This window comes from Miniopterus natalensis, chromosome 20, assembly GCF_054644295.1.
Source record: "Miniopterus natalensis isolate mMinNat1 chromosome 20, mMinNat1.hap1, whole genome shotgun sequence".
Classification (NCBI taxonomy): Eukaryota; Metazoa; Chordata; class Mammalia; order Chiroptera; family Miniopteridae; genus Miniopterus; species Miniopterus natalensis.
The window spans coordinates 15281357-15293885 of record NC_142100.1 but is presented as its reverse complement, the minus strand read 5'-3'; the positions used below and the strand labels follow the sequence as shown (position 1 = coordinate 15293885).

The window sequence follows — 12529 nt, the reverse complement described above, 5'->3', positions numbered from 1 at the left end:
GGAGGAGAAAGAAGCTGTGGGTCTAATACATCACGCATAGTGCTAATGGAGGTGTTTTTTCCCCCTCAAATATTTTATTTTGAAATTTTCCAAATATATAGAAAAGTTGAAAGACTAGTTCAAGAAATACCCTGTACCTTCACCTAGAGTCATCATTTGTTAACTTGAAGCCACTTTCTCTTTACCTGTCTACACACACACACACACACAGTATTTATTTTTGCTGAACTGTTTAAAAGTAAGTTTTAGGTATCTTGACTTTCACCCTTAATGACTTTAATATGCTTCTTCTAAAAATTCTTCTATGTAACCAAATGTTGTTATTACATCTAAGAAAATTGACAGTAATTTCACAATATAATCTAATGTATAGTCCAAATTCAGATTTCCTCAGTTGTTCCAAAAATGTCACTCAAAGCTGTTTTCTTTTAAATCCAGAATCAAAGCCAAGGTTTAGATATTGTATTTAGTTGCTATGTCTCTAGGCATTTTTTAATCTCTGTGCCCCCACCCCCACCCTGTGGCATTAACTTTTTGGAAGAGTCAAAACCAGTTGTCTTATCAAATGATCTACATTCTGGATTTGCCTGATTGTTTCTTTATGCTTAATATTTTGGGAGGAAGAATGCCAGATCAGTAATGCTTTTGGTGAGGGTGCATTTTGAAAAGTAGAGGTGACTGAACTTCTTTGGTCTCTCAAGATACCTGTCTAGACGAGAGGTTCTTAACTGGGGCCATGATTAGGCTTCAGTCCTTGACACACACATACCCATACATAAATTAAATGCACATTTTCCTTGTATGTGCATTTTTCTGGGATAGGCTTCTTGGCTCTTATCAGATTCTCAAATACTTTCAAGACCCAAACAGGTTAAGAAACACTGGATCCAAGAAATATCTGGATTCTAAGAATCCAGGAGAATTTCTCCTCTTATCTTGCCTTTCAGGTGTTCAGAATGCCAGGAGTCTCTCACCAACTGGTACTATGAGAAGGATGGGAAGCTCTACTGCCACAAGGACTACTGGAGGAAATTTGGGGAATTCTGCCATGGGTGCTCTCTGCTGATGACAGGGCCTGTCATGGTGAGTCCCTCCATCTCTGCCCCTCTTCTCACCAGAGTCCATTGACAGTCTCAGTTCCCTATGGTCTTTCATCTTTGGGTCTTTTCATCAACCAAGGCCTCTCCCTTTATTTAATCATTTAACAGATGCTTGTTGAGCACCTTTTAAGTGCTAGGAAAGATCCTTCCCTCGAAGACTTAACAGTCCAATGTTGGGTGTGGGTGGGTAGGCAGGAAGGCAGGGAGGAGACACAATACAATGGGATGAAGGCCTTAAAGGAGAGTGTTATAGGTTGAGAGGAGTATACTCACACCTAAGCTGTGTTCAGGAAATTAGAAAGGGAGACTCGAATGGGCTAACAGAGAGAGGTCCCATCTCCCCTACCTGCTCTACACCAAGGGCTTTAAGCCTAGTCACAGACTTGCCAGCTCTTTGTTGGAGAAACTGTGAGCCTTTCTCATGGAGATCCTTACTCCTGGGGACTTTTTCTCATGGCTGAGACCAAAACAGTTTTTTGCAATCTCAAAAATGATAGGGAGGCACCAACCTGACACTTCCTCTGGAAGCTCTAGGGCAGGAAGTGCAAAGGCACATTATTGCCAGAATCTGTAAATCCTTGATAAGAGGTTACTCACCCACTCCTACCCTCACTCTAGTAACAGTGAGGACTCACTTTCTCTATCTGTCCATCTTTCTCCCCACCTGCTCACAGGTGGCTGGGGAGTTCAAGTACCACCCAGAGTGCTTTGCCTGTATGAGCTGCAAGGTGATCATCGAGGATGGGGACGCGTATGCCCTGGTGCAGCACGCCACCCTCTACTGGTAAGATGGTGGCCCTGTGTCTATCTTCTCCTACAAGAGTGGCCGAGAGAGTGGCAGGGGCAGCATGAGTTGGGCAGAAGACTATTGGGGTATCAGAGCACTGGATTCCTGTCACAGCAATATTCTTAACCAGCTCTGTAACCTGTAAGCAAGACAATTAACATCCCTCTGACCTCTGTCCTTACCTACTGTGAAAATAAGGACATTCTGCCCTGCAATCCTCCCAGAGGGAGAGAATGGCTGGGAAGGTGCTCTCAGAGAAGGATCCCAGAACATTAAAGGTAAAGGCCCCTTAGAACTCACTCAGTCCAACTGTCTTGGTTGACAAAAGAAGTCAGGCTGAGGCCCAGAGAAGGGAAGGGTGCTGGATTCTCACCGAGTCAAAGGCAGAGCAAAGAGAACCCAGGCTATCTCACTGCCAGGCCCAGCCCACCCCAGAGAACCCAGGCTTCTCATTCAGAGTAGCCAGCTGGGTCATGGCAAGGATGATCATAATGGGACTATGGGGACTGTTGCTTGAAGCCACATGGTGCAATGGTTGCTGAGCATGTCCAGGTGGGGGTGGGGAGGGCTCCAGGATCTTATTCCCCTTTATGCTTCTCTCCCCAGTGGGAAATGCCACAATGAGGTGGTGCTGGCACCTATGTTTGAGAGGCTCTCCACAGACTCTGTTCAGGACCAGCTGCCCTACTCCGTCACACACATCTCCATGCCAGCCACGACCGAGGGAAGGCGGGGCTTCTCCGTATCCGTAGAGAGTGTGTGCTCCAACTACGCCACCACTGTGCAAGTAAAAGAGTGAGTATGTTGAGAACGTTGGAGCAGTGGTTCTTGAGCTGAGTCCACACATGGGCCTCAGGGGGCTCAGAACTCCGAAGTCTCATGCCGAACTCCCTTCATCCTCATCATATACCTTTCTCCTGGTCCTCACTATGCTGTAACCACTCCTGGGCCTTGGCACTTACTGTTCTCTCTGCCTTGGCTGCTTCCCACCAAATACTTAATGCTGGAAACACTCACCTTTCACGTGTCAAGTTTCAGATCACGTTTGCTCTTTGAAATTATGTGGCTTGATTATGTGTATTAGTTTATCGTTTGTCCTCCCCACGAGTTTCGTTCTGGAACTCGTCTTAGTCATGTTCCGTACTGCATGCCCAGGGCCTAGAACAGTGCCTGGCATATAGTAGGTGTTAATTGATTATTATTTTGTTGGTTGAGTGAATGAACGGAGAAAGGAGAAAGAGGTTAAGACTCCATCCTCTCCAGGCCAAAGACCAGATGGGGAAAGAATCTGTGTCCATCTCAATACCAGTACTGAGGCACCTGTGGCTGCCAACCCTGTAAATCGTGATTGTGCCCTTACTAGGTGCTTGAGCACTGGGTGCTTGCAGTATAGGTGAGCGTTACTAGGATTGGGGAAGTCAGGAAGAGGTGAGGTCTGCTCTAAAGCCTCATTAAATGAAGAGGGGAGGGAACTGTGTTCAGGGCAGAAGTAGGAATCTGTGGTTGTGTCTGGTGTAGATTGGGTGGTTGGGAGTAGCCGGAGACAGGGCTGTTAAGTCATGGCCTGGATTATGAAGACTCAGCAGGTCTCTTGAGGGATTAAAGCAACAAAGTGATGCAATCAGGTTAGCATTTTAGAAGGATCGAGGGTGTGGAAGTTGGGTGGGAGGGGAACAAGCCTAGAAATGTAGAGACCAGTTAGGAGGCTATTGCATGATCCAGGTGAAAGATGTTAGTAACTATGGTGATAGAGAGAAGGCAGGATTCTCCAAGATGGTGAGGGTTGAGAGCAGAGAGGGAACTCCGATGGGGAAGATGACATCCAAGTTTCTGCCTTACGCCATTGGGTGAGTGACCTTTCTCTGTGAATGGCCTGGGCCTTGGGGGTCGGTAGAGGCCTGGGGTCTGGTGAGACTTCCCTGCATAAGTAAAATTGGTCAGGCATGTTTTTAGGATGCCTACACCCTATCTCAACTCTTTTCTGCCCAGGGTCAACCGGATGCATATCAGTCCCAACAACCGCAATGCCATCCACCCCGGGGACCGCATCTTGGAGATCAATGGGACCCCTGTCCGCACACTCAGAGTGGAGGAGGTAGAGTGTGTGTCCAGTCTGTCTTATGGGGGTGGGACATGGAACAGATCCTCTAGGCAATCAAACTATGGTCTTTCCCTTTCCCTATCCCTAGTCTATCTCTTTGTCTTGCCACTGAGCCTATGACCACTGGTGACCTCCTGTGTCAGCCTGGCATGTTCCCAGGGCTACAGGGATGGCCTGGCAAATGGGGAAGCTGACAGGATACCAGGCAGAGGGCACTGTGGGGCTACTGGCATCTGGAGGCCACCATTAGCCAAGTTAAGCATTGGCCACACTGTGCTTGGATCATCTGGGCTGACAGTGGGTTGCCTGGGTTGAGACAGCCTGTGGGAGCCAGCCTTACACTGCTCTTCGCCACAGGTAGAGGATGCAATTAGCCAGACGAGCCAGACACTTCAGCTCTTGATTGAACACGACCCCGTCTCCCAGCGCCTGGACCAGCTGCGGCTGGATGCACGGCTTTCTCCCCACATGCAGAATGCTGGACACTCTCATTCCCTCAGCACCCTGGACACCAAGGAGAATCTGGAAGGGACACTGAGGAGACGTTCCCTAAGGTGCCACCTTTCACCCTGATTTTGTCTTATCCCATGCCTATCCCTCGGATGAGGTGGAGCTGGCTTTCAGAGACCAGCAGAGTAAGGAAGGGAACCAGCTGGCCAGGGCCAGGCTATGAGGATTTTGCTGACCCAGCAACCCCAATGGAGATTACAGTTCATAACCAGGACCTGTGCATGATCTGATCCAGCTGTCTGACAGGTGTCCTTAGAAACCAGAGGGTCAGACTGTCCACTGAACTTCTCAGCAAGACAGGAGGCAGTGATGCTGGACCCCAAAGGACAGCATGGCCTGTGGGGGAAAGCATGGAGCTCAGAGGCTGGAGTAGGGGCACGGATAGGATTAATAAGTATAAATAAGGACGTTGAAAACTATAAAACGAGATGAATGCAAGTTGTTTTAGATTTGAGGGACCAACAACCAAAACCAGGTCAGTGAGGAGACTGAAAGAACAGGAGTCTCGAGCACTGGCTCTCTAGGCAGGCACACCCATATGGCACCTCCTAGCTAAGCTCCCTCCCTTCACAAATCACTTCGTCTTTCCTAGTCTCTTTCTGCATCTGTGAAGTGGAGTTGCAAGATAAAGGTGGCTGTCTCACCAGTTATGTAAGGATTCAGTGTGGGCAAGGATGCAGAGTAGCACAGTGCCAGCATAGGGTCACCACTCAGTAAGTGCAAGGTGTTGTTAGTATTATTAGGAGGCAGGCTCATTATCCGCCCTTCTGACCAAACAGACTAAATCACTCAGGGCCTTTTTGGCTGGCATCTGTTGGAAATAGGTCCCTCCCGACAGGTGGCTCCTGTCACTTCTAGCTGCCCTCTTGGCCTCAGTCAGCATGAGCGAGCTGGTGGAGGCACAGCGCCAGCGGTCTGAAAAGGCCTGGGAACGCGTGGCCTGGAAGAGGGAAGATGTGGGTGGGGGTGGCCAGAATGCTGCTCAGATATCTGGAGGGCCGTCATGCAAGAGAGGGGGCAGCTCTTTGGGCACACTTGGCAGGAAGCAGGGCAGAAGCTGTCAGCTGTCCTTTCTGGGTCACCCAAGTGAAATAGGAGTATGCCCAGAGAGAAGGTTGCAGGGTTGCAGTCCACCTTCAGTGCTGCGGATTCAGCCATCTTGTCCCTTCTTCAGGAAGTCAAAGTAACAGTCGTCAACCACTACTATTACTGGCTGCTTTAAAAAATGTAAACATACTGACTTTATTGCTATAGAAATTACACATGCTTATTATTTTAAAATTTAGAAAATGTAGACAGATACAAAGATGTGCAAAATATTCAAAATCCCATTTGGTCATTTTTGGGATGGCAGTAGGCTATCATTGTGACCCAGTTAGTGCCTTCAATCTAGCAGACATGGGAGGTGGATCACCATCTACAGTGCTGTCCTATATTGAGCACTCTGGGCCAGTAGCATGTAGTCAATCATTCCAGGTGAGAAGTAACTCAGGGTTCCTGCTTTGAATGTGTTTTTACTATGCTTAAATAGATTACTGATGTCTATAGCCCCCAAATGGTACATCTATCTGATATACCATTCTCTAGTTCATAGCTCCTCAACTACATACATTAGAATAATCAGGGTAGCCCTGAGGTTCCTGCCCCCAGGGTTTCCTGGCAGATCTCTGGGGACTACCCTATCCCTACCACCATCTTTCCTCATCCTCAGGCGCAGTAACAGCATTTCCAAGTCCCCTGGCCCCAGCTCCCCAAAGGAACCCCTGCTGTTCAGCCGGGACATCAGCCGTTCAGAATCCCTTCGCTGTTCTAGCAGCTACTCCCAGCAGATCTTCCGGCCATGTGACCTGATCCACGGGGAGGTCCTGGGGAAGGGCTTCTTTGGGCAGGCCATCAAGGTAAGCACAGGCAGCAGCCACTCTGCTGCTCTGCCCCTCGCCCCGCTCTCACCTTCTTTTGGGGAGTTCTTATCACATGTTCTCACCCTACACCCTGCAGGACACCAGGTCTCCTTCCTGGCTGCAGGTGATGGTGTAAGGGCTGCACCCCTGCCACCTCAGCCCTCCCAGGCCACCTAAGGTCAGCATTGCTGTTACAGTGAGCTTGGTGAACCTGGAGACCCAGATTTGGATGAACTGTGCCCATGGCCTTCCTGCCTCCAGTCAGTGGGTGTTTTTAGGTGCCCACAGTCCTCAGTGCTAGGCATGCTACAGGGAGCACATGGGGGAGTGTCTCCTGCCTCCCTGATGAACAGTCTCGGGCACTAACCTTTCTCTCTTTCTTTCCTCTTCCTCCTCTACTGAGAGCTGGGAGGGGGGGTCAGGTAAGCCATGTATCTCAGCTTTTGGAGCATTGGGGCTGGAGAGCTTACCCCCAACCCACCCAGCCCCCCTGGCGCATGTCTTGGCATTGATCTTCCTGCCCCTAGACTTCTGTTCACCCAGTGGACTCACTCCCTTGTCAGATGACCAGAGCCCCTGCTTGGCTTGACAGTCCCTTCCTGCCTCATTCCACACTTCCCTTTTCTGGATTCTTGCCTCTCTTCTGTGCATGCCCAGCTCTCCAGGGAAGGGGGTGTGCTCCTCTCTGAGTCCCCTGTTGGCCCATGCTGTGTCTTCTACACATTAACTCTGTCTATCTGATCTGGCTCAGTGCGCCCTCCAGGGGATGGGATGTCCAGTTGCACAGATTTTCACACAGTTCCCCAGAATTGCCTCTCGAACCTGCACCTGTAACAATCACCCTCATTGTAGGTGACACACAAAGCCACGGGCAAAGTGATGGTCATGAAGGAGTTAATTCGGTGTGATGAGGAAACACAGAAGACTTTTCTGACTGAGGTAAGAAGGTAGGGTGGAGTTAGGAGTTTGATGTCACTGTTGGAAGAGGGAAGACCTTACTAAGTAATGGTTTCAAAAGGAAACTTATTTTGGAATAAATTTCTTAAAGACTGAGCAGAAAAGAGCACTAGAGGAACATCCCTGCCCCTCTGAATTATAGCATTATTTGTTCAGTGAGCACGTACTAAAGACAGCATGAGCTGGGTACAAGGGATACAGTAACAAATGAGGTGTGGTTCAGAGGTTCTCACAGATAATGGGGTGATGGACATGAGAACAAATCAATTTAGCACAACTAGATGCTATAATTACCACCTGAACACCCTGCTAAGGGAGCCTAGAGTGGAGCATCCCAGAGAACTGACACCCCTTTAGCATTCCCACAGTTTCCATACCCTCTCCCAGGCTGCTCCATTAATTCAGCTGGGTACACCTATGGTCCAGTTGCTGCCCTCCAGGCCTTTGTTTCACTCTTGGACCCTCCCACTCCAACACTCCCCACCCCCGTGCAGTTCTTAGAAAGGCAGGATCCTAGGGGTAAGGCCTGTGGGGCCCTGCCCATCCATGTAGAAGTATTCTTCCCATCACTTAACATAGGAGTAGGAGATACAGGTAACTCTGGTCATGCTAACCCCTGAAGGAAGACACAGTGGGAAGTAATTGCCCACCCTCCTTCTGGCATCCCCCACCCCCAGGTGAAGGTGATGCGCAGCCTGGATCACCCCAACGTGCTCAAGTTCATTGGGGTGCTATACAAGGACAAGAAGCTGAACCTGCTGACAGAGTACATTGAGGGGGGCACATTGAAGGACTTTGTGCGCAGTGTGGTGAGTATGCTACCTCCATTGTCCTCAAGAGCCTTGGTGGGTTGTCAGAGGGCCACCTATGTCACTACTGCCCTGGAACCATGATAACCAGAGAGACTCACTGCTTTGCTTACAAAGGGCCATGATGGGTGGGACTGGGCACAGGCAGAGGAGATTCCCTGGCAGGCCATGGACCCATGGGGCCTGGACCACGAGTGGGACAGGGCCCAACAGCCTCTGATAGACATTCCCCCATCCTGCAGGATCCGTTGCCCTGGCAGCAGAAGGTCAGGTTTGCCAAAGGCATTGCCTCTGGAATGGTGAGTCTTGGCAATATCCTTGCCAGCGGGTTGGCAGGGGAAGGGGGAGAGATGCAAGGATTGTGGGCAGGCATTGGAAGGCAGTTTGTGTGGACTGGCAGCTATGTATCGAGTGAAATTGACCCCAGATGGCTATTCTCAGCTCACAACCCTACTCTCAAAGAATCCATATCTTTAAGGTCAAACAAGACATGGGCAAGGCAAACTAGAGAAGCAAACTAACACAAGGTGGCAGCCTGGCCTTGCTGGCACAGAATGTCCATGTTCTGAGGACCTATGGAGCAAGCAGAGAACCTCGCTGCCTAGGAGATCTGAGAAGGGGGAAATGCATTCTAGTTGAGCCGTGAAGAATGGGCTAGATAGAACTGGATAAAAGTTCCTTTAGCAGAGAATTCCCAAGGTTGAGATGACAGCAGCAAAGACCTGGGAGGAGAGAGGAGAAAAGAGTCTGTTTTACCTGGGAAAGAATGATAGCGGTAATTGACAACTGACGATGCTTTCTGTCTGCCAGGCACGAGCTGAGGGACTAACATGCATGTGTGTGTTTATTCCTCATGACAGCCCTGGTTTCCAGATGAGACACTAAGGCTAGAAAGGGACAGAACTAGAAGCTTGGGCTAGTTAGTCAGTCCTGAGATTTTAATTACTGCTCTTCATGTGGGGTCCATAGAGAGAATATTAGTCTGGGGCTACATTAAGGTCACTGCATCTTAAACTAAAGAGTCGGACTTTATTTAGGAAGCCAAAAAGACAGGTGTAAAAGATTTTTAAGCAAGCAAGTTTTGTTGCCAGAGCTGTGCTTTTTTGCAGAGGAGTCTGGTTGGGGTAGAACCAGGAGAACTCGGGGCAGGGAGACCTGGGTGTGAGGGGCTAATGAAACATTCCAGGTTTCTGAATTAGGATATGGCTGGGGGCAGTCAGAATAGAGAGATGGGCTGGCAGTGAGGGAACAGGTGGAGGGAGGAGTTGGGGTGGCTTGAGGTATCTAAAGAATGTTGGTGTCATTTACCAGACATTTGAGGGGTGGCAGTAATGGTTGGGAGACAGGTTTGGGAAGAGCTAGGATAAGTTCCTGCTGAGGCTGCTGTGTGATTTGCGGGGGTCAGCACATGAAGAGAAGAAGGCTTTGAGAAGGGCTGACATTGAGGAGGCTGGAAGGAAAAAGCAGGCACACAGGAGTCTCGGGGGCGAGGCGTGGGCAACGTTTGAGGAGGGGATGGGCAGGTCACAAGCTACAACAATTCAGGAAGAACTCCAAGTGTGAGCAGCTCCGGGAGCCTAGGGGGTGGAAGCAGTATTGTAGGGGGCTGGGGGGTGGGGAATTGGATCCTTCAACATTTGCTAGAAAAGAAAAGGGAAGGAAAAGGAAGTGGCTTCAGAGAGTAGTAAGAGCCAGAGATGGAGACCTGGATTGGGGAAATAGCAAACAGACCTGTTTGGAAACATTTGGGTAGGAAGAAAAAGAGGTTGAAGTATAGGCAGAGAACAAGGAGGATGCCGAGTCTCAGGGAAGGGGACTGTAAGGAATACAGAGCCAGCTGGTCCAGGAGTTCACTTATTCCCCTATCACAGGCAGGGAGGATTCAGGGGTAGCTGAAGCCAGAGATTGGTATGAGGGGGTCAGGGGCAACACATCCAGGCCTCACTTCAGATGCCCTGAATCTAAGGAAATGGGTAGAGGGTGTGAGGATATGCAAGAGCCAGGGCCCAGTAAAGTTGGAGACCTTAGGAGATAGCAGTGAGGACTTAGAGCACCCACTGGGTTGGGGTCGGTGAACAAAAGATGGGCAGAAGATGGCAGTAGGGAGAGAGGAAGCCCAGGCAGCCTTTGCTTTCTGTTAGTGTTGGGACAAGGGAGTGATAGCAGGGGAATCAGGGCTCTGGAGTCCAGGTTGGGCTCTGAAGCTCGGTGGGGTTGGCTTGGAAGAAGAGCTAGATCTATGGCCCAAATCCAGAGTCAGTGTGTGGTTGATTTACTGGCCATTGGCCTCAGCTCGTACTTCTGTTCCAGGCCTATTTGCACTCTATGTGCATCATCCACCGGGATCTGAACTCACACAACTGCCTCATCAAGCTGGTATGTACCATAGCTCTGGGCTTCCCCAGGGCTAGCCCTTCAGGCTTCCTTGTCACAAGGGACTGACTGTCCCTTCTTGCTTTAGACCAGAGATATCGCCCAGGGCTCCTATCTTGCCCTTCCTGCTGCCTCCAATGTCCTCTGTCTGAGCTTTCACATACTTGCAGATACAGTCCCACCTCCGGCTTTGAAATCCTTTGGTTAGAAGGGTTTCTGTATGTAGAGCCCTTTCACTTTCCTGATTTTGCCCCATGATTGTCCTATAAAGCAGCTCACAGTGGACCCCATTTTATAGCTCTGGCACCTGAGGCCACAGAGCTAGTATATTTACATTGACTGGATTGGGGCCTGCATTCTTGCCACTGGTGGGTCAGCGCTGGTTGTTACAATGTTATTCCTCCTGTTGACTTGCTATCTGGTTTCCTGGGTGTCCACTAACTTGCCCTGGCTTCACCTTCTGGACCCATACCAAACAGTCTTAATCCCTTTTCCACATGACTGCCCCGTAGCTATTTTTCCTTTTTTTAAATCCTTATCCAAGGACATGTTTTTCATTGATTCTAGAGAGATAGGAAGGGAGAGGGAGAGAGAGAAACATCCATGTGAGGGAGAAACACTGATCCTCTACCTCCTGTATGTGCCCTGACCGGGGATCGAACCTGAATCCTGAGTATGTGCCCTGATCTGGAATCAAACTCTTGACCCTTTGGTGCAGGGGACAACACTCTAACCAACTGAGCCACACTGACCAGAGCCCCCATAGCTATTTGAAGAGCTTATCTCTCCCAAGTCCCGACTGACTGCCTCCATCTTGTCTTTTCTGTCTTATCCTGATTCTAGCCATGGCCTTAAATCTTTTGGGGAAGCCCTGACTGGTGTGGCTCAGTTAGTTGAGCATCATCCCATGTACCAAAAGGTCACCAGTTCGATTCCCAGTCAGGGCACATGCCCAGGTTGTGGGCTTGATCCCCAGTAGGGGGCGTGCAGGAGAAACAATCAATGTTTCTCTCTCTCTCTCTCTCTCTTTCTTTCCCTCTCTAAAATCAGTAAAACTTTTTTTTTTTTTTTAAAACATATCTTTATTGATTTCAGAGAGAGGAAAGGAGGGGGAGAGAGAGAGACAGAAACATCAATGATGAGAGAGTCATTGATCGACTGCCTAGCCCACAACCTGGGCATGTGCCCTGACCGGGAATCGAACCCCGATTTCCTGGATCCTAGGTCGATGCTCAAGCGCTGAGCCACACCCAGCCGGGCAATAAAACATTTTTAAAAAATATTTTGGGGAATGAGGCAGGATGGGGGACAAACAAAACAAAAGAAATCCTCCGTCCTGTCCCTGAGTTCCACTCTTTAGTTCTCAGAGCCTTACTCCTCCAGGCTCCAGTGGCTTTCCCCCTCAGGTCTGGGGAATCTGCTGTGGGGAGATACCAAACTGTTAGAAAACAAATGCTGAGCCTTGTCTGTCAGAGAAATTCAGCTGTTACTCTCTCTCCTTTGCTACGTATCTCTTCCCTTCTCAATGACTACTCTTAGAAATGTCCCTACCAAGTCCTGATCTGGTCCTTATCCTCCCAGGACAAGACTGTGGTGGTGGCAGACTTTGGGCTGTCACGGCTCATAGTAGAGGAGAGGAAAAAGCCCCCAGTGGAGAAGGCCACCAGCAAGAAACGTACCCTGCGCAAAAATGACCGTAAGAAGCGCTATACAGTGGTGGGAAACCCCTACTGGATGGCCCCTGAGATGCTGAACGGTAAGTGCCTGATGCCCTGAGGGGACATGCCTCCAGAGGGGAGTTGGGGTGCACATCTTGCAGCAGAGCCCTGGGAGCTCCAGGGGATGCCTGTGAAGTGTAAGGCCAAGTACTCAGAGCTGAAGGCTGCATTATTTTTATCTCTTGCCAGACTGGGCCTCATAAACTCCTTCCTCCATGAATTCAGGCCTACTAGTCAGTGTCCCATCCGAGGCTTAGGGATGAGGTCTGATTG

The 12529-nt window shown here is 49.6% G+C and overlaps 1 protein-coding gene across 4 annotated transcripts in view; it reads left to right on the top strand.

The window, feature by feature from the left end:
• The window catches only part of LIMK2 (LIM domain kinase 2), a 53798-nt gene that overhangs the window by 35293 nt on the left and 5976 nt on the right, over window positions 1–12529 (top strand). For all 4 annotated transcript variants that reach the window (XM_016198548.2, XM_016198546.2, XM_016198550.2 and 1 more), the window contains 11 exons: window positions 948–1083; window positions 1775–1884; window positions 2494–2682; window positions 3877–3982; window positions 4346–4542; window positions 6210–6396; window positions 7252–7338; window positions 8034–8165; window positions 8408–8464; window positions 10476–10541; window positions 12120–12294. In XM_016198548.2, the coding sequence (XP_016054034.1) occupies window positions 948–1083; window positions 1775–1884; window positions 2494–2682; window positions 3877–3982; window positions 4346–4542; window positions 6210–6396; window positions 7252–7338; window positions 8034–8165; window positions 8408–8464; window positions 10476–10541; window positions 12120–12294 (1442 nt within the window). The remainder of the gene's footprint in view (window positions 1–947; window positions 1084–1774; window positions 1885–2493; window positions 2683–3876; window positions 3983–4345; window positions 4543–6209; window positions 6397–7251; window positions 7339–8033; window positions 8166–8407; window positions 8465–10475; window positions 10542–12119; window positions 12295–12529) is intronic.